The following is a 20,244-nucleotide window of genomic DNA, read 5'->3' as shown; positions in this document are numbered from 1 at the left end:
AACTTAACCATGGTGTGTTCAATAATGGCAGTACAGCTGGATACATTTGTATTTGGTTAAGCATACAGATTACATCTCACATACAAACTATGAACAGGAAGAGAAATAGTCTAACGCTACATGTTAACTTTTTTTGACTGTTGTGGAAAAAGAGGGAGAGAAAGTCCTTGATGTAAAGTGCAATTTCAGAATAACTTTTATTTTTTTATCTTCTTTGAACAACTACTGTCCCCTTAACTGCCCTTTCGTATGGTATGATATTTCACGTAAATATGATGTGAAAGTTGTGTCAACGGTTAATCATGTATCCACACTGAGAACAACAGCAGCAACACAAGTATAAAATCATTTCTGGTTCAGTTAAAAATCAAATGTTATACTGCTTACAGAGTTAGAAACGCAGTTTGATATCTGCTGCTCGTCATGTGTCCTCATGTTTTGTAAAGTTGTTGGTTAGTGATGTTTAGCCTTCCTATTGGACAATGCCAGGACCTCATATGAGAATTACCTTTCAAGTACAGAGCGTCCTTAGGATATTACATACATGTGATTTGGGACCAATAAAAAGCCAAAGGTTAGAAAATGGACATATGCACTAGAAGTTTAACGTTTTTTTTTTGTTGTTTTTTTTTTATGTGAAAATGTACAGTGTGTTTTTTTCTTTTTCTTGAATGGCTGTTTTGCTTCATATGTGTTGTAGTAATATCTGTGCTGTAGTGATTTCTTTCTTTTTTGCGTAAATTGTTTTTGGATCATTGATGTCCGTGTTCTGGAAAAAAAAAGAAGATCAAGATCTACTGAAAATAAATATAGTTTGATAGAATATGTTTCCCACTTTCTCTCTGCAGTGCTTTCATGTTGACCTGTGCACTCATTCCCACACAGTCAGTGCTTTTTTTTTCTTACCCCACTAAGTCTAAAGAGCAATCCAAGATTACTACAGTATAATCGTTATCATCTGACATACATGGGCAGACCTTTTTCTTTCTTTTCCTGTAACACTAGTGCCCTGTCTCTCTCTGTCGTATAAGGGCTCTTTCTTTCTCTAGTTTTTTTTTTTTTTTTTTACCCCTCCCGATCCTCTCTGCTGTTCCATGGTTTGGTGGCAAGGTGCCAGCCTGTTAGGAAGATGAGACTCCAATCAATCAGGGCTTTCCAGGGGGGCCTCTGACCACAAGGCCCGGCTCCCTAATTGCCCCCAGGCAGAGAGGCAGGCAGGCAACTCAGCCGCTGCAACACATGTTCACAGAGGGACCGGTGCCGCTGTGCGAGCTGGCCTCCTCAGTGTGTGAATCACTTTCCTAGACAGATGGAGGCCTGCATGGACCCAAGTACAGGGGGCATATGGGAAGGCCAGTGGATATAACAGAGTAATGTTGATTTTTTTAACATCTTTTAAATCCTACACAGAAGTTCTAAGTTACTGCATTACACTCACTCAATTGGTTTATGCCTGGCATGAGGAGTATTACATCTATAGCTAAGCTCCTGGTTTTCTAAAAAGAAGACTTGTTCATCTTTACAGATCCAGACAGCAATTTAAACACAATTAACACCATAATCCTCAAAGACCTTTTTTTAATGATGTGGATGAAAACATTTTATCTTTAGCAGAATAAACACAATTTTTAACCCATTTGCTTAATTATGATTATTTTTCTAATGAAAATTCAACCAGTATTTCTTAAATCCATGTGTGAAATTTGTTTCATTAGTTGAAAAACTATTTTTGATATATTCTATTTATTTTATACTTTTTGACAGAAGAATCTGTTCTCTGTTTAATGAACAAAAAACACAGGGACGGGAGTGATTTCACATCTCAGGGCCGGAATGCAGTATAATTGAATTTATTATAATGGATGTACTATTAAAAAATGATTATAATTCATTGTAGGGTATATAGGGGACAGTTTGCCAGTTTTTAGTTTTGTTTTTAGTTTTTGTTTTATCAGAAACTTGGTTGCTTTGCTCCGCATACAACTAGAGGGATTTCAACCCTTTCACTACTTCCACATGTTGACTTGTGTTAATGGGATCACATCCCACAGTGTTTCCAAACAATCATCACACTGAATGTCTGAAAAAAAGATCAACTTCCTTAGGAAAAGAAAACATGGTCGAACAGACAATGAATGTGAGGAAGTCGAAGTGAGAGAAAGGAAGAAGACAAACATTAAAAAAAGAGACTAAGCAGGAGAAAAGTGTGGGAGTGAGAGACGGAGCAAGGGAGTGAGTAAGAGTGGAGAGGATGAGGGGAGGGAGGGAGGGTAGAATGGCTGCTCATCAGAGTTAATGATGTAGAAAATCCCCCAATTAGAGCGTTTTCCTGTGTTGCAGGATGAGTTCAGAGCAGGGTCCTCTGACAGCCTGAGGATTAGTACCCATGCCGGGCTGGGCCGAGCTGAGCCAGGCCTACACAGACACTAACTAACTGCTGGACAGCTTGGCACTGCTCAGCTGGGGCCTGGTCGGGGCTATAGCCACAGCCAGGGGCCAGGGTAGGCATGCGTTTAGCGCCGAGTGAGTGGCACATAAAAAAGCATGGGAAAAAGAGCAGCAGCAGGATAACAGGGAAAAATACCTGGTTAAGAGTCATTCTCTCACATCAAAATCTCACATTTTTCATTCAAAGGGTACCTTCTTATTTACTTCTGACTAAATCCAAGATAACTCCTTTTTTTAAACTATTGAATATTTATCCTTGTTGATATCTGATGGTTGGTGTATGGTGTTTACATTTTTTCATCTTAATGCTCTCATAATCTAGTGTGGACATCAGCATGGCAAAGAAAATCAATCAGTCCACATGCGGCTATAGATGTAAAATAATAAATCACAAGATGGTAAAAAAGCTATGTGTGGTTGTTATAGAACATAGGAGGGCACTCTTTCTTATCTTTCTGACATCATAATTGAGACAATACATCCAAACATCAGTCCACTAAAGACAATAAAAGCCTTCTCGCTAAAGTGAAATAGAAGGAGAAACAAGTTAATGATGAGGGGGCTTAAACTTGAGGAGACTTGAGACCTGAACATTGATTTTTGACCTCCTGGACACGTATTATGTAAGTCGCCATTGGTGTCATAGTGGGGGGAAAAGTGGGACTGACTACCTCGGGCCCCAAACAGGGATGCTGGAAGTCAGCTTCAGTTGGGGGTGCTGAGAGAAGTCATTTGAATGATGACTTCATACTCTGCTGCACAAATTCACATTTTACAATTTAATTTGAATGTTTGGGATTATTCATTTATTGAAAAAAGGAGCAGTGATGTTGTTGGACATACTAAGCACATTACAACAGCATTAGTAAGTTAACAGGGACAGCAGTCTGCAGTGCTGTTCACACACTTCACTGGTAAACTGAGTTAGGCTACCCTAGGACAGACGATCCTTTGAAAGTTTTGTGTCTTGTTCCTCCACCTTGGTGCGCACATTCTCCGTAACTCTGTTTGAGCTCTAATTATCTCATGGTGTGAACCCATTGTGATCTATAAAAGCATTATTTTAGATAATAAGGGGGGAAAGTGTTTTGCTGCCACCAGCACACAGTGATATAGGCAACTTTTTACTAAACAAACCTAAAAAGTGCAATTTTTATTGAAAAAAAAAAACCAACCTTAACGCAAGACACCAAGTGAGCAGTGGAGCACTTATGCTGTCTGGCTTTGATTTCTTTGTGCTGAACACCTCTCTGAAACACCTCATTGCGTGTGCAATGATAAAAGCTCTGACTTGCTCTGAGTTGTTTCACACTGAGGGCAAGTTACAGACTACTATCGTAAGCGAAACAAAAAAAAAAGCGGTCACACATATTGGTGTACTACATCCACATATCCCATAAAATGGATTAAACATTTTTAACATCCTTCCTCCCTTGCCCCATGGAGGGGTTTTTTTATGCAGTACTTAAAACAGCAGGTTTTTTTTTTATGTCAAACTCAAAGTGATCCCATTGGAGAAGGTCATCCCATTAGCTCAATGGATTGAGATCCCGCCTCATGTACCAAAGATTTGATTCGTCTGCTGTTTGGATCCAGACCTGTGCTGGAGATCAGTTGATATGCTAATCATGGATCATCTGCAACCATAGCATCAGATGGAGTTTGCAAGATTTATGTTTCGTTGCTTTTAAGCCACAAACTGACATCAAGAGTTTCCCATTCCTTGCAGCTAAAGCACGAGTTGTTCCTGTTGACACAGGGCATATAGAGGGCTGAGTGAACTTTATAGCATTGTGTTATGTGTCAGTGAAATAAAACATGACTCAATATGCAAGGTCATACGTTTTTTAATAAATAGGCACGTTTTGTTAGGACTATTGTAAATCCAGTTTATGAAGTTGTTTATCTTACAGTACCAGTTTTATTGAGTAATTCAGAAAAGGCAATTCAATCATCTTGCAGATTTTTTTTCATGGATTGCAGTTGATGGTTATTTAATGTTTTAAACTGTTGCACAAATTGGGGTTGAACATGGTTTTTGCTTTTATAACTCGACAGCAAAGAGGTGGTTTTGTGAAGAAGGAACCTTTGCAGCTGGTTTCTAAGGTTGTTGGTGCTATGATGAAACTTGAACTCTCACAGGGTCCAGTAATTTTAAAATTTGCATGATAAAACTGCACTTCACCAATACTGTGCTATACTTCATCCCAGTACATCAGTGGTCAACTCCGAAGTCTCACTGCACCTCAGCTGGCACCAGGTTTGAATCCTGCAGATGCCTTGTAGCATGGAGCCGAGATGTTTTGGCTTCCACCCACTGAGAACTTCCAAGAAAATTCCTACAAATGACAACAATTTCCTCAAAAACATTTAGAAATGTTCCTACAAAATGTTGTAACTCTCCTCCAGTACACAGTTACTGTGTTCATTTAGGACCGCTGAGTCCCCATTGACTAATTGATTAATTGTGCAGTCTATTATTTCGCTCCTGCAGCCCAGTAGATCTGAAAGGGCCACGGCTGGAGTTAACAGTCTTATTGGGAAGACGCGTTCCTTGGACAGGACAATAAGGGAAAATAGCGGAATTAATTGGGTTTGATTAAGAGAGCTTTACAATGGGACACAGCTTTTTCGCATGACATAATTAGAGGTCAGTTGAGGGGGTCGGGTTGAAGGGGGGGGATTTGCTTGTTGGCGCCAGTGTTGTGTGGGTGTGTCTGTGAGGGAGACAGATAGACAGACAGAACTGGGGAGAGGGGGTTGCCTTCTTCACACTTGTAGAACTATGTTGTGTGTCCGATGTGGTAAATTTCTATTGGCTCACTCACCAGAAAGCACACAGTGAGGTTCACATGGGGCCTCTGTGTGCTCTGTGTGTGATTATTACCACTACACTTGCCAGCATTAAAGGCACAGTTCTCAGCCTTTTGTTACAGCTACATGGTCATTAGCAGTGCATTTCAGAGGCTGCATTATTGTATAGAAGAATAGTGTGTGTGTGTGTGGGGTGGGGGCAGCAATGTTTTTTGATGAGAGCATACATGTAGAAAAAAATCAAGCATTTATCACCAAAACACACATTATGAGCTTTTAATCTTGTTGCAGTATAATCTAAAAAAGCAGGCAGGGCGTGCGAGCCCTCAGGACTAAAAATACATCTGAACTGTCGTGAACCCAAACAAGGCTTCATGCCTGATTAGATTATCAAATATTTCATCACAAGCCTGCACCTGCTTTCTTAGAAAAAGTGTGATGTCACTGTGCTTGGAATACCTGGGATTTGGGATAGAAAATTAGCCCACAACTAAAGTGTCTTTGAGCAAGGAATTTATGACAACACAATTAACAATAAATATGTGCACATTGCACATTCTGATGCAACAAAGTGGAGGGTACAATGGGCATCAATTCGAATAACTCTGGTGAGTAAATCATTTTCATATCTCATCTTGTTGATTTATACATCCTGTTGTTATTTATGCCTTAATTTCATGCAGACATGTCAGTGTTTCAGGGCCCATGTTCAGAAAGTAGCATCAAAGGATTGCTATGTGTCAGACTGCAGAAAAAGCTGGAGATGGGACATGAATAAAAGACAAGCAAACCCTTATTCAAGTGAATTTAGAAGGAGAGGTATAGGACTTGTGGAAGAAGGTACATCTGAGAATCAGAGCAGTCCTGCCTTCAGCTGAGTCTGTAGCTGAGTCTGTAGGGGTCTGATGTAGAGTTGGCACGCCCTCTGTGTTTGGTGTTTGGACATGACAAGGTACTCACTCATACTGAGGTACAATAACACACTACATTATTTTAATTTAACGTAAGCGGTACTTTAGTTTGACCATCAGAAGTGGTGCCCGACCTTTCTATAAGCGGTGGTATTTATTGCGTGTTACTGAAAGATCACAGCAGCATGAGATATTATCTAAAATACTTGTAAAGTTTGATGTTGTAGCCTACCGTTACGAATGAATACTAGTCTATGAAACACTTTATGACCCGATCCCTACCCAGTTTTACCACTGTAAAATAACCAGTGATCGTAATGGGCTGCTCAACAAAAGAAAACCTCTCTCGTTAGTAACGTTACATTATTTAGCATTTCCGTGTTTTGATTTGACAGACGTACGTCACGACGATGAGGGTCAAAAATCCCACAATGCACATGTGTCTATGTATTAGTTACACTAAAACACTACACTACAGTTGATAACGTTATGTCATTTTGTTTCTTAGAAATGTCATTTTTTGGGGCTGCTAAAAAGGCGTCACTATTTGTATAGTCACAGAATTAACCTGAAGTTAACTAGTTGGTCACTTCAAACCTTTTTTCTGTCCTTTTTTGGCTTTCTAGGGTTTGACTAAAGACATACATGATATGCTTTCACGAGTGTTGACTTCTAAGTGCTTTAATTTATCATGTGAAATATGTTTTTCTATCAATAAGATGTAAGCCATTTGATTCAATAGCTCAATTTCTGATCTTTGAGAGTTAGTATTTTCAGGATTCTAAATAATATTTAAGCAAACACTGTAGAGTGAGTTAAAAGCCCAATAGCAGTCACACAAATAATAAAAATAGCTCCTCCATTAAAATGATTTATATCTTTTTGTGGATGTTGGCCAGCTCTCCATCCTTCCAGCTCGTGAATGCGGGATCTGGATTTCAACCTAGGATGGATCCAGATTATGAACATCGCCTTCTTCGTCAGATCAATATTCAAAATGACAACTTGAGCCCTGTTGTAAGTTATTTTTTACTCCCTTCCTATGTGTTTTTATGTGTTCTTTAATAAAGTTAATGTTTCACATAAACACTGGTCATATAGTATTATTGAGTTCTATTACAAATCAACATTTATGAACAAGTGAGCAAACCTCCAGAGCCTCACAAACACATACAATTAAGACAATTTGTGGTCGTTTCAGAAGCTCACACAGAGTCATCACAGTCAGACGCCCACTGGCTCGCCGTAGTCTTCACCCAATAAGCTTGGAGACAGATTCATTCTGACCAGAGCGGGGGCAAACTGGAATATCAACTTCCACAGGATCGATGTACGAACATTGTTTGGTTAAACATAATGAGGACAGTGCCCATCTTTGCAAGGGAAAAGCAGTACTCATATGTATAATGAAATGCAACAGTGTGTTTGGGTGAATTTGATAAATGTATCTACTCATTATTGAGAAATGACATGTTCATGTTTTCAGGAAAATGAAAAGGCACCGTGTCAGAACAGAAAAACAAAAGATGCTTCCTCTGATAATAATAATATTAATAATAATAATAATAATAATAATAATAAGGTAAATATGTAAATATGTTTTTCAGCTGTCTTTTTGGAAATTATGTTACATGCCTGGGAACACCTAGGATGACTTTTTTTGCTTGTATATTAATTGTGTGTCTGTGCATGTAGCCGATGGGCTGGCCTACTCTGCTTTGCTGAGGAATGAACTTCTTGGAGCAGGAATAGTCAAACTTCAGGACCCCCAAACTGAGGACAGACGTCTACAGCCATCAACCCCAGAGAAGAGAAGTCTCTTCACTGTATGAGCATGTCATCTTAAACTCCTTCTATGATGAATTATGCACGATATTGATCTTATGATGTCAGAGCAAACATGACTTAAATATGATGTCAGAGTATGTAATAGGGGTGAAAAACAAAGTCAAAGAGGAGCACAACACTATTCGGTCAGTGTACATGTTATTGTAATGACGCTGGTGGAGGATAGGATGGTATGTCCCTGTGTTTTCTGTGCAGTATTCACTCACTCACCAGACGATGGCACCAACATCTCCCCCTACTCTCTGTCGCCTGTCAGCATCAAAAGGTAAGATCACTTGTTTTTTTTAGATTTTTAGATTTTGATATACTTTATTAATCCCAGAGGGGAAATTCAGGTTTTACACTCTGTTATTTAGGGACATGCTTCTCACACACATGCACAAACAGGACCTGTGGACATGCATTATAGGAGAGATGTCAGAGTGGGGCTGCTACACACTGCTATGCAGAGAGCGCTCCAGAGCAGTTTTGGGGTTCAGTGCCTTGCTCAAGGGCACCTCGGCACTGCTTGGGAAGTGTCCTGTTACCTCTCCAGCTAGTAGCTACCAGACCAACTTCCATATTATGGTCCGCACTCACCGGGACATGAACCGGCGAATATATCATAAAGAAAATTTTCGATCTTTTATGTTTTATTCCAGCTGCAAACAAAGCGCTTGTATTTTTTTTATTACGCCAGTGTTTCATGATGTCAAACTTTTCTTGTTGCAGTCACAAATTGCTGCGTTCACCAAGAAAGCCCACTCGCAGGATCTCAAAGATCCCTTTTAAAGTCCTGGATGCTCCTGAGCTTCAGGATGACTTCTACCTCAACTTGGTGGACTGGTCGTCTCTTAACGTGCTCAGTGTCTGTGCTAGCCAGGTACTGCAGAGTGTGAAACAGAACATGACTTTTATTGTATTTTCATTTGAAACAATACGTTTTTGTTTCATAGGAAACAGAATCACTTTCTGAATTGTCTTTTTTTTTTCCAGGTTACAAGGTTGTGTGATTTATCTGTGGAGGGAGACTCTGTCACTTCAGTTGGGTGCTCTGAGAGGGTAGGTACATACATATATAGATATATATACATACATGTATAGCTTTAATTCTTTGAAGGGGGACTTTTGGTACAGCTAGTCTTTATTATTAGAACTATTTTTGTGTTTTTTAGGGAAACTTGGTGGCAGTGGGGACTCACAAAGGACATGTCCAGGTCTGGGACGCTGGTGCTGGGAAGAAGCTGTTTGCACTGGAAGGGCACACAGCCAGAGTTGGTGATTTCTTTAACAGGGAAGCTAAAGTCACTTTAAAAAATGAACTATAACATAAAAAAGGACTAGAAACAATAAACATTAAGCTTCTTTTAATACTTGTTTGTCTTCTGTCTGACATTCTTCTTTTTTGTCCTATGTTGATATCATAACGTGGCCAAAATTAAGTTTTGTTTCTTCTGTAGGAGCGTTAGCATGGAACGTAGACCAGTTGTCTAAACATGCCAATGAGCTGGTAAGGGTCTCCAGATACATACTGTGTGCAAACTCTCGCTGCCAATAATACATTTTTTAATTGAGGTAATGTTTGTTGTAGGAAGAGCTACATGGCAGTGCAATTTACTCTCTCTTTTTATATTTGTACCTTTTAGTATTTGTTTTACTCAAAAATGAGTCACTTTATCCTTCTCAATTACACCTGTTCTTAACCCAATTATCACTAACATTCAGTTTTAAAGATCTTTTTAAAGCAACTCTTTATATTCCTCTACTTTATTTCCATAACACTTTTGGACATTTGGCACATCAAGATAAAACATAGCAAGAGCTGCTCAAAATTAGGGCCTGATAATCTTTGTCTACACTTCAATGTTTTGAATCAAATCTTTTGTGCGGCTGTACATTGGCAGTATAAACACAGTTTTCTTATATAGCTTTCAGTAGAGAGTACAAGGGACAATCGTTCAAACTAAACTGCACAAAGTCCCCAGCAGGTTATAATGTTGCCTCTTTTTTTCCCCCAGGTAAGCACTCACGGTTATTCTCAGAACCAGATCTTGGTGTGGAAGTATCCAGCTCTCACACAGGTGAGATACAGGACACTCTTACAGAGTTCTCTATCTGGTCAGTGTGTGTGGTTTTTATAGTGACAATGTGATCTTGTTGTTTGTCATGCTAATTGTAAAAATAAAAAGCCTTATTTCTGCTAAGATATTTTTCTTTTATTATTAGGCAATGTCCCCAGATGGTGAGGCCATAGTAACTGGGGCTGGAGATGAGACGCTACGCTTTTGGAACGTTTTCAAAAAAACAAGGTCTACAAAGGTGAGAAAGCACTTATTATGTTCCGTTATTTGAGACCCCCTTATATCTGCCCAACAATCAACTTTGTTTTCTGTTGTTGCAGGAGTCTGTATCAGTTGTAAACCTCTTCACAAGGATACGATAACAAATAAAAAAAGACAAAATCTCTGAAACTCTACTTTGAGCTGATCCTGGCCGTGCTACTGGATAGCTCATCATCATGATGCTATGGACATACAGTACACACTATGAGGCATCATGGGACATTTGTCATAGAGGAAATGGCAGCAAAACAACTGAGTTGAACAACTTAGTTGAAAACAACTGAAATTCGGGGAATTTATTTGACTGTTGTGCTCTCAGTAGAAAGGCGTTTTTTTTCTATAGTCAACAATGTTCAAGTGGGTTGAAGAAATCTAAAGCCTTACCGGTACTTCATTTTTCTTTTTTTAAATATTGTTTTCATTCTTGTGGAATTAGAAATGTACTGCCACTATTTACTGTTTTAGTTTAATTAGGTCTTATTTATTGAATGTTGCCATTGCAACTTTGACTTTTAAAAGCTTCTAAGGAGAAAAATGCCAAAATATATGATGACTAAAACATTCACATCATCACCCACTAAGGCCTTTACAGTATGTGCACCATGTGTACAGTGTCTTTAAGCACACTAAAGCCAAGAGAGACTGGCTGAAATGCAGATTTCCTCCTGGATACGGAAAGTCTAATGCTGTGCATCAAGACATGTATTACATGGTTGATTCTTTGTAGTAAAAAAATAAATAAAAAATGATGTAGCTAAAGAACCAGTGTAGGAATTGTTGAATACTGATCATGATTCACGTTAAATCAGTTAGATTGTTTGATGCTTTATCAATCTTCTTGATGGAACATTTACAATTGAAAATGCTTAAATTAATTTATCTCCCCTTTTAATCCACTGTTATACACTTTAACCCTTGTGTCCCCCTTGACCATTATTTGGTTATTTGAGTTGTATTTTCTGCATTCATTCAGGCTGTGATCATTCTCCAGTCTTCATATTAAGTAGAGATGGGTAGTTATAGAAGTTTTGACTTCTAATGAATAGTAATTACAACACCTTTCTACCCTGTGATAAAAAACAACAACAACGGTTACATCCTCTTTGAACCAAGATTTTGCAGACTGGCTTCCACTGACACCACATTTTTTTAAATGAAGGTTAATGAAGGTGATTCTCAATTTTATTTCTCATGATGATATAGTGGTGCACGCTTGAAAATATTTCAACATGTTTAAAAAAAAAAGAAGCAAATTATGGGTCTATGATACAAACAAGCATACAAAGGGTTTACATTTAATTCAAAAATGGTTTAAATTAAATCAAATAGTTTTAATAAGACAACAACAAAAAAAACCTGGAGGACTAGATAAAAAATGAACTGACAGTGACTACTATACTGACACAACTATCTTTTTTGTTGCAACTTATTATTATTATATTAATTGTAGGCCTATCTGTTGAAAACAATCATTTATAACATCTTTATCAGTCTCAGGATAGTAACCATAGTAACAGACTCCGACCAGCGGCGGCGCTGCGTCAACGAGCTGCCCAGAGGCCGGAAGAAAAAATGTGAATGGGCGGGAAGTTAAAAAAAAAAAAAAAAGTATTTCAGACTTAGTTCAAATCGTAAACATAAAATTTCAACTTCGTGTATGTTTATTTATGTATTTATTTTGTCGCATCGCCTAGAAGAGTATATTCAGTGTAAGTAGTGTGCTATACTTGTTGACGTGTCAGCTCTCTTCAAGTCGTTTTCTTCTCTCGGTCGTCTGTCAGGATGTCGGACAGAAATCTTGTGCAGGAGTTGAAACGATGGGCAACAGAGGAGTTCAATCTGTCTCCGGAAAGTCTGCCAAATGACAGCTATTTTAAAACGTAGGTTTAAAGTGTTATGTAGATTATGTTCCGTATTATAACCGTGTATACTAAGGGGTTCCTAACAGGTCATGCTGAATTAACCAGCTGGTGGTTTGTTTGTTTTCCAGGCTCTGTGTTGGCTCTGGGAAGTCCATATGGAAATATGTAATCCAACACGTTTTGCAACAGAGGTTAGTCTTCATACTGCCTACTCTTCTTTATGCATGACCGTCCATGTTTGTCATAATAAGTAACATCAAGGCATGTAGTGATTGTCATAAACTAAATTGTCTGTTTCTGTTTTTACAGGAACGTCCGGATCATGCGTGGGAATCTACAGTGGTATCCATGCTGGCCCTGATTAGGGAGTTGTTGTTAATGTCTTATTTGCAATGTGTGCATTTATGTGAATATTTACATGTGACACATTTAGTAACTGAGTTGCACTGTTTTTTGTTGTTGTTGCTGCCTGTGGTCATCAGGTAGTCGATAGTCGAGCTTGTATAAGGCTTTCTGCTGCCAAGGATGCAAACAACCTTGGCATTCTTTGTTAGGAAGTCCTTTTCTAAACCCTTCAGGGACATTTGTGCTGCATCATATTTACAGCCTCTTAAGTGCTGTCATTCCTCTGTCAGATATCACTTGGTGTACACTGAATGTCTTAGCCTTCATCATTCCTCGGCTGTTTATCATTTTTGCAGTGATTTCCTTGACTTTATAATGTTTAAGGTACAAAGTGCTTCAAAACAAAGAGGTATGAAAACGACTTATATCCTTCTTGTAATGTATTGCTTTTTATAATTACTTACTGGTTATAGTACTTAATCAGTCTTGAGTTATATGTCTACTGGTACACAAAATGAAAGTCTTATGTTTAATAAAATAAACAGTCACTGATAAAATAAACGTTTTAACTGCTGGTGTTTTTGCATATTCAGTTGGAGAAAGCTGAAGGCCAAAGTGAGGCTGCTCAGCAGAGAGAGCTTCAGAGGAAGATCGAGCAGCTGAGAGCAGAGATCAGTCACCTGGACTCTCAGATCAGTGGAACAGAGGACCAGTTGGCCGCACAAGGTTGGTACATCAGAAGCGGTAAGGGTTGGGTGTCTGATCAAAACACAGCACTCGACTAAAAGTCAAGGAAGAAAACCATGTTGCTATATGCCTGTTTCCATACTTCAGCAGTGTCTAAAGTGATCACAAACGCAGTGTTTCTTTCTTACAGAGCAGTCCATCAGCCATACCTGGACCAAGGTGGAGGACAGTCAGCACAGAGAGCTGCTCCTACAGGCCTTCAAGCAGCGCTGCATCTTGGGCAGCAAAGTGCTTACTGATGACACACAAAAGATCAGTGGACACTGCCAGACACTGGAACAAACTGCCAGGTGTGGAGGAACTTTTAAAGTTATGGTATATTAGAAAAAAAAGACAAGGCCAGACCTTTTACACAGATTCACTAATCATATAGTCTTAGTCATATAACATATATATATATATATATATATATACATAGTCATATAGTTTCTAAGTATTGTATTGTGTTTTGCAGGAAAGCAGAGATTGAAGTGCCTTTCGATCATAAGCCTTCCAGCTGCAGTGATGGAGAAGATCTCAACTCCAAGTCCACTGCAGAGGCACAGGTCCTGGTAAGAGCTGCTTAAATCTAGTCTGTCATTTATTGAAAGGATTTTAGAGTAGAGATGGGACTGATCCGATCTTATATAGCGGTCCGATATTAACTTAATTTACATATCGGATATTGGACTGACGGCGCCGATCCACGTCACTTATCAAGAAAGATGGTTGGACACTTTAAACATTCTCAGGTCGTACAGTCTCACTTTGAAGACCTTTAGGCTGAACTGTAAGAAGTGCCCACAAATCGTCTCCATGACGACGTTCAGACGAGGTAGAACAGATCCTTCTATATGATCAATTTACAACTCTTACACTTCAGTTTAAAACATTTAATTTGAAAACCTCACAGTTGTTGCTACTTTCTGTTTGTATGCAAAGCCAGCACAATGCAATGCTATGTTTATTACATCATTGTATAGCCTCACACATAATACCAACAATAACACTATTAGTTATGATAACACAAATATCAGTAGCAGTATCAGTAATAGTATGTGAATCGGAATCGGATCAGAACTGGGGAAAAAAGGATCGGTGCATCTCTCGTTTAGAGTACACTTAGAGTCTGGCATGCACAGTGCTGGTGTTTTAATGTTATCAATGTGTACCTATCTCAGTCAGAAAGCCCAAAACTAAAGAATGAAAACTAACCTGACAAAAATGCCTTTGCTTTTACAGTATTATATAGGGAGGAAATGGGTTGAAACTCTAAATTCCATATTAGGTGAGAAACTGCATTTGATCAGTGCTGTGCCTGTGTAACTTGTAATACCGTATTGAGAATAATTTATACAGTTTAACATTAATAAAGGTAAAGCAGCACATAAGACTTTGTTTTGCAAAATGCAAAAAACAACAAGTTAAAAATGCACATTGAATAAAAAAAAAAACAGTTGATCAGCGGTTATTCACACATCTGAGAAATGGTAACCTGTCTTTTACATAAACGCTGCTGACTGAAGTACATCATCGCATGTTTTTTGTTTCCTGTTAGCGTGAAGTGAGACAGCTGTGTGATGACAGGATCCACTTCTATTGTTCTCTACAAGAGAGCGAACTGAAAACAACGCACTCTGCAGCCAAACAGTAAGGAATACAGTAGACACAGAATTTGGGAAGTCAACTCTTCACAGTCTATCTCTACAGATATTCTCAACTTCTTCTTTAGTAAATGAATTGATACTTCTCTGTTTCCTCTCAGTCTGACTCGTGAACAAAGGACAGCTGTGTTTCAGTACTGGCTCAGTGCTGTGGAGGTTAGTTTTTTTAGAATTGAAACTCATTTCATTAAATATATCGCTACTTGTGTATTTGCTGTTATTTCCACTTTGCATGAAGGTGTTGTTGCTTGTCATATTGTCAGAATTTGTTGGGCTGTTATCCTCCAAACCACGTCCTCTCAGCGTTGGAGTTTTTAGCTTCCCGAGAGCAGAGGGAACTAGAGGAGAAACTCTCCTCTCTGGATGTAACACAGGATGTAACAGCTCTACGGTACAGCAAACGTCCTTGTTATTGTCATGTTCTCTCTTTAATTTAGATTATTAAAAAAACCCAAATTTCTCCTAATTTTATGATTGCAGCTTCCGCTATGAAAGCAATCACCTACTGGACATGTCGGCAGAAGATGAAAATGAGTTGCCACCAGTTAAGACCCTCTTAGAGGTGCATAACAGAAACACTCATATACACTGAAATGTGCTACACAGGAACTTCAAAGTTGAAAATATTATGATGTGTTTCCATGTATTTATGATTTACTGTTTGTCTTTTCTTTGTGGAATCACACATTTGATGTTCCAGGCTGCTTGGGAAGAGGTGGCGCAGAGTTTGGTGGAACTGGCCCAGACTCGCTCCAGAGTCCAGCAGCTCCGTAACCAGCTGCAGGCCCGCAGGAAGGAGGCCGAGCTTGAAGTGTCTGTTATCGCAGATGAGAGCCACAACGACACCTTGGCACTGTAAGCAAACTCCCTGTAGAGTTTACTGATGAGGTTCCTGCAAGTCATGAATAGTATTTATATATAAATGGTAGTATTATTAATATTATTGTTTTATAATAGGAGCTCATTAATGTCAAACTGGCTAAATGAAGACTAAACAAATGTGCCGAAGCAGTGCTCAAAGTGGCTTGCTGACGGTGCGGTTGAGTGCTGAAAAACCTTCTAAAAATACCATACACTTAACATCATTGTTGATTTTTGGGTTAGTTTTGCTCACAAAAAAAAAAGCTAAATGACATGGTACAAATATACCTGTCTGCAGCGATGTATAGCCTAGCTTCCATGCCGGCATCTCCTGTAGGTAATACACCTACTATTGACTAGTACCTTATACAACCCCACTTCAAAAATACTGAACTATCCTTCAATATATTTTTTTAATTGTTGCTGTCAGGTCAGCTCTTAAAGTGGAACTCCAGTGTGTGATGCAGGCGGCAGCCAGGGATCATATCAGAGAGCAGTGTATCCAACTTGACCACCATGCCAGAAGCCGTCAGGAGGTGCTGAAGAACCTGCGCTGTCAATGGCAGAGCATCCTTGACTTCAGACAACTAGTGGTGAGAGCTAAGTCATTGCCACAATGACACATTGGAAACATGTAAATATCTGCCACGCTCATATGAGCTTATAACTAGAGACATCTGTATTTCCAACTTAAATAATGTAACGTTTTGCTTTGTCTTTCCAGGTTGTAAGGCAGGAGCAGATCAGAGGTCTGATTAAAGGGAACTCGACAGCTAAGATGGAGCTGCTCCGTCTGCAAACAGAGGTGTGGATGTGCTTCTGTTTGTACCATTGGCTTCATTTTGTGGTGAAAATGAACGTTTGTTGTCTCTTGAGGATTTGCATCACTCTGTCTGGTTACAGTTACAGGAATTCATCCAGGGCAAACTGGTGCCACAGTTTGAAGATGTCACCACTTCTGCCAACAGTCTGAGGAATTCTATTTTGAAGGAGGCCAGACAGTTGGGAACAGTGTCCCTTCTTGCTCTCGACCGGAGGACTGTTGAAGGGTAAGATCAAGTCGCCCGGTACATGAAGATGTAAATCCCAGTCAGATCAATAACACCCAGTTTGCATCCAAAGGATCAAATACTGTTTCAAATGGGTTAAGGGGTTGGAAAAATAAACTGAACAGTCAAGTGTGGCTCCAGCAGAAATGGCAGCAACAAGGTTAATAAGGGCGCACTCACACTAGGCAAAGTAATCCCGCACTGTGCTTAAGCACGATTTATTATAAACTATAAACCCGGCTCACACTGTGAGCTTTGTGGCTGTTGAAATAAGAAATATTCTAATAATTGAAAAGTGAAAGTTAATAGTAAGTATTACTAACAATTATTAAAAGTCCTGAAGACTCAAATCAATTGATTTAATAGGAGTTCATGCAGCACATACAGTAGTATGACGTTATCATATAGAATGACTTTTCTCAACTAAAAACAGTCAGCATGTCATGTCTCCCACTGCCCTGCCGGAACAGTATGGCTACTCTTTCTGCTCCAGGACCTCAGGATTAACAAATTAACCAATGAGCACAATCAACAATAGCATAATGCAGGGCCATGGAAGTGTATGGATCGAAGCACTCAAACTAGTCAAACCAACAGGACTTTGGTGGTCCGGATTGCCTAGTGTGAGTGCACCCTAAAGAACACTCATCACAGGATGGGAATCTTAGTTTTGATTAAGTGGTGACCATCGCTCTATAGATAGGTAATAGATTGTTTGTTCTTTTCTATTTTTCAGAACTCAAAGAATCCCAGTGTCTTGGTTGTCCGTCAATCGTTTGAAGTCCCCGGCCTTCAGCAGCTTGTGTCAGAGCCTGGCATTCCCACTGTACAGAGTAAGTGTGGGCATCAACTAAAGTGCAACACTTTATATGCCTGTTAGTCCTTAAGTGAAGTCACTTTAATTCATAATTAAGTGCTTGATGATTCAGTACTGGAGGTAAAAGTAACTATAAGCTATTATCCTGTAACCACCTGTGCAGTAAAACCATTTATAATATGATAATAATAATGAAGTATTTTCACCTTTCTAAACATTGTGAATTGAATTGTTTTATTAAAAACATTAACTTGTGTTTCAAAGTGGGAAACTTCTATATAGTCTTCAAATCTAGCATAGTCACTCTACATTTTAGGTTAATATTTTACTTTTTGCCTGGGAAATCTGCTTTTAGAAACTTGTTGCATTCATGAAAGTTGTGCCTTTATCTCTAGGAATTGCTCTAGCTCATGTCCACATGCTCAGCTTGGTTTTGATTATCTGTGAGAGTCAGACAGTCACTGCTATCACTTGACTCACTCCTTAATAGCTGTGCTGATATTATCCATTCAAATCTGTTTAACTGTATAGAGGCATGACACCAACAGCCTTGAAAGTTTCTAGTCTGCCGCACATTTGCTTTATTGGACGATCTACTTGTCTCTCAAACAAAGCGTGTGTAATTTTTGCTTTTATGATCGACAGATTTGATTTGAATGTCTTGTCTTCTCTTTTGCCTCTGTCTCTGACTTCAACACCTTTTTTCTTCTTCTAATTTTTCTGACACTAAAGGCTCCGGAGGGACTGTGTTCTCAGGCGCGCTCCCAGAAGCTTGAGTTGCGTTTTCTCTGCCAGTTACTGCAGCTTCACTCTGCGTCTCTGCAGAAGACACAGAAGGAAGCAGAACTGTTGCATGCATCTGATCAAAAAGGTAACCAGGGGAATTCATCGGGAGAAACTTTTATTATATTTAAAAAATACACAGTAAGAAGGGCTGTGATTGGATTCTATTTAAAAAAATAGTTTAAAGATGTTTTTATGAATGAAAACTTATTGTATACAATATGCGTCTTAGCTCTGCTGTCCAGAGTTGTGGAAGAGGATCAGAAGCTCCTGAAGACTATGGTACCACGAGCCAGAAGCTTCACCCAACATTGCACCCAAGGCCTTTCATATGGGAGTCAAGTAAAAACTGCTATCTCCTACTGGTAAGGCCAACTTCCAAAGTAGATACCTGCTTGTAAAACACATTAGCTGTTAAACAGCATATCCTTCTTTTTTACACAGTGTCCATTAAAGAGCATTATTATTATCTTTGCAATGTCAGTCTTTTCATAGTCCCTCGTTCCTATCAGTCAACATTTTATCACTGCTTTTGGAAATCAGACCACGCTGCTTTTCAGGGTTTTGGATGAGTCCGACTGTCTGACCATTGTCCCCTGACCCCCATATGCAAGTGAAGACGATGAAAGTGAAGATGAAGTTAAATGGCTAATAAATAAATAACTATGCTAATTACAAAGACATGATCCTGAACTAAACGAAGACTCAGTTGAGTCCAAACATGTAGACACATCCATGTTAATAAAAGATTTTTATCCTGCATCAGAGTGCCTCAGACTTTCAGTTTAGACTGCCATTTCTTCACAATGAACTGTTTGTAATTAGGACAGTTGTTTGTTTATCCGTCCCCTATGCTTGAAGAGTACCTGATTCCTCTACATTTTTTGACCCACTCGCTTCAACCTTTTTTCTATGAAGTTAATTTGAGTTTTTACTTTGCTTGTTTGGAATGAATCCATTCCCTCACTACTGTTTTTAGTGTTAACATACACTTATGTGATGTGTGCAGACACAGTTACACAGTGAGATAGATGAGGATAAAGAAACCTTGACATTGTTTTCCAAAAAACAAAGTGTTTAGACGGAGAAATTAACTGCATCTCTGATGGTTCTACGACTTGTGCTTTAAAATAATGTAGTCCATTGTTGAGTAAGAATATATGCTAATGTTATAAACTCATTAAGGCCCTCATTTTCAGTTTCAACAGAAACGTCATTTTATTAGATCAACATATTGTGTTATTGCATTACCAAAGTTTGAAGTAATGTGTTGTGGTTAGAGACCGTTTTCTTTATAGCCTTTAATCATACTCTGTTTTAAAATGACACTGATTTGATAGGTTAAAGGATTGTTTTGGATTTATTCCATTAGTCAGGAGTTGGGTAGTTTGCTGATTAACCTTTTCTGTTTTGTATGTTTATATGTTAAGGTGGGAGAGGCCAGCCCAGCATATCCTACCTGAGGTCAGCAAAGGAGGACTGACTTTTCAACAGTGGCTACAGAGGTGGAAACTTGCCACCAAAGCCTCTTAGAATATGGACTGAAGTTCACATTGCACATTGAAGTGACTATGTAACCATACTACAGTAGTTAAAAAAATTAACAAAATCAAACGCTTCTTTCTATTTGTTTTTCTCAATGCTGCTTTTGATGTTTAACCATGTGAAAGTTGATCACTAATACACGATTTTAAATGCAATTATTTGTTCCTCTCTTTCTGGAAATCCATTGTAAAAGACAATAAAGTTGTTCAAAACTGCCTCTTGCTCCTGTATTGAACCAGCAGCATCGACC

The 20,244-nt window shown here is 38.9% G+C and overlaps 1 protein-coding gene and 1 pseudogene across 1 annotated transcript; both read left to right on the top strand.

Annotated features, from left to right (window-relative positions):
* The first annotated feature begins 6,822 nt into the window (after positions 1-6,822).
* Positions 6,823-10,443, top strand: LOC132971967 (fizzy-related protein homolog; annotated as a pseudogene).
* A 1,487-nt stretch (positions 10,444-11,930) lies between these two features.
* haus5 (HAUS augmin-like complex, subunit 5) lies at positions 11,931-20,209 on the top strand. The gene is made up of 19 exons (XM_061032717.1): positions 11,931-12,222; positions 12,333-12,395; positions 12,514-12,546; positions 12,934-12,958; positions 13,143-13,275; positions 13,427-13,586; positions 13,751-13,847; positions 14,834-14,925; positions 15,041-15,095; positions 15,203-15,330; positions 15,420-15,501; positions 15,640-15,794; positions 16,231-16,393; positions 16,525-16,605; positions 16,704-16,849; positions 17,586-17,682; positions 18,399-18,537; positions 18,682-18,814; positions 19,880-20,209. Exons 1-19 carry the CDS (start codon positions 12,125-12,127, stop codon positions 19,980-19,982), a joined length of 1,983 nt encoding a protein of 660 aa, XP_060888700.1. The 5' UTR covers positions 11,931-12,124; the 3' UTR covers positions 19,983-20,209.
* Positions 20,210-20,244: the final 35 nt, after the last annotated feature.

Source organism: Labrus mixtus, chromosome 3 (genome assembly GCF_963584025.1).
Source record: "Labrus mixtus chromosome 3, fLabMix1.1, whole genome shotgun sequence".
NCBI classification, from domain to species: domain Eukaryota; kingdom Metazoa; phylum Chordata; class Actinopteri; order Labriformes; family Labridae; genus Labrus; species Labrus mixtus.
Note: the sequence above shows the minus strand (reverse complement) of the source record. Positions and strands in the feature narration are given on the sequence as shown.

What these genes read in the sequence shown, in the direction of transcription:
- haus5 (XM_061032717.1), top strand. Translation starts at nt 12,125, where the DNA reads ATGTCGGACAGAAATCTTGTGCAGGAGTTGAAACGATGGGCAACAGAG. An exon ending in ACTGGCTCAGTGCTGTGGAG is followed by an intron (nt 15,096 to 15,202) that starts GTTAGTTTTTTT and finishes TCATATTGTCAG; the next exon opens with AATTTGTTGGGCTGTTATCC. An exon ending in AAAACTGCTATCTCCTACTG is followed by an intron (nt 18,815 to 19,879) that starts GTAAGGCCAACT and finishes TTATATGTTAAG; the next exon opens with GTGGGAGAGGCCAGCCCAGC.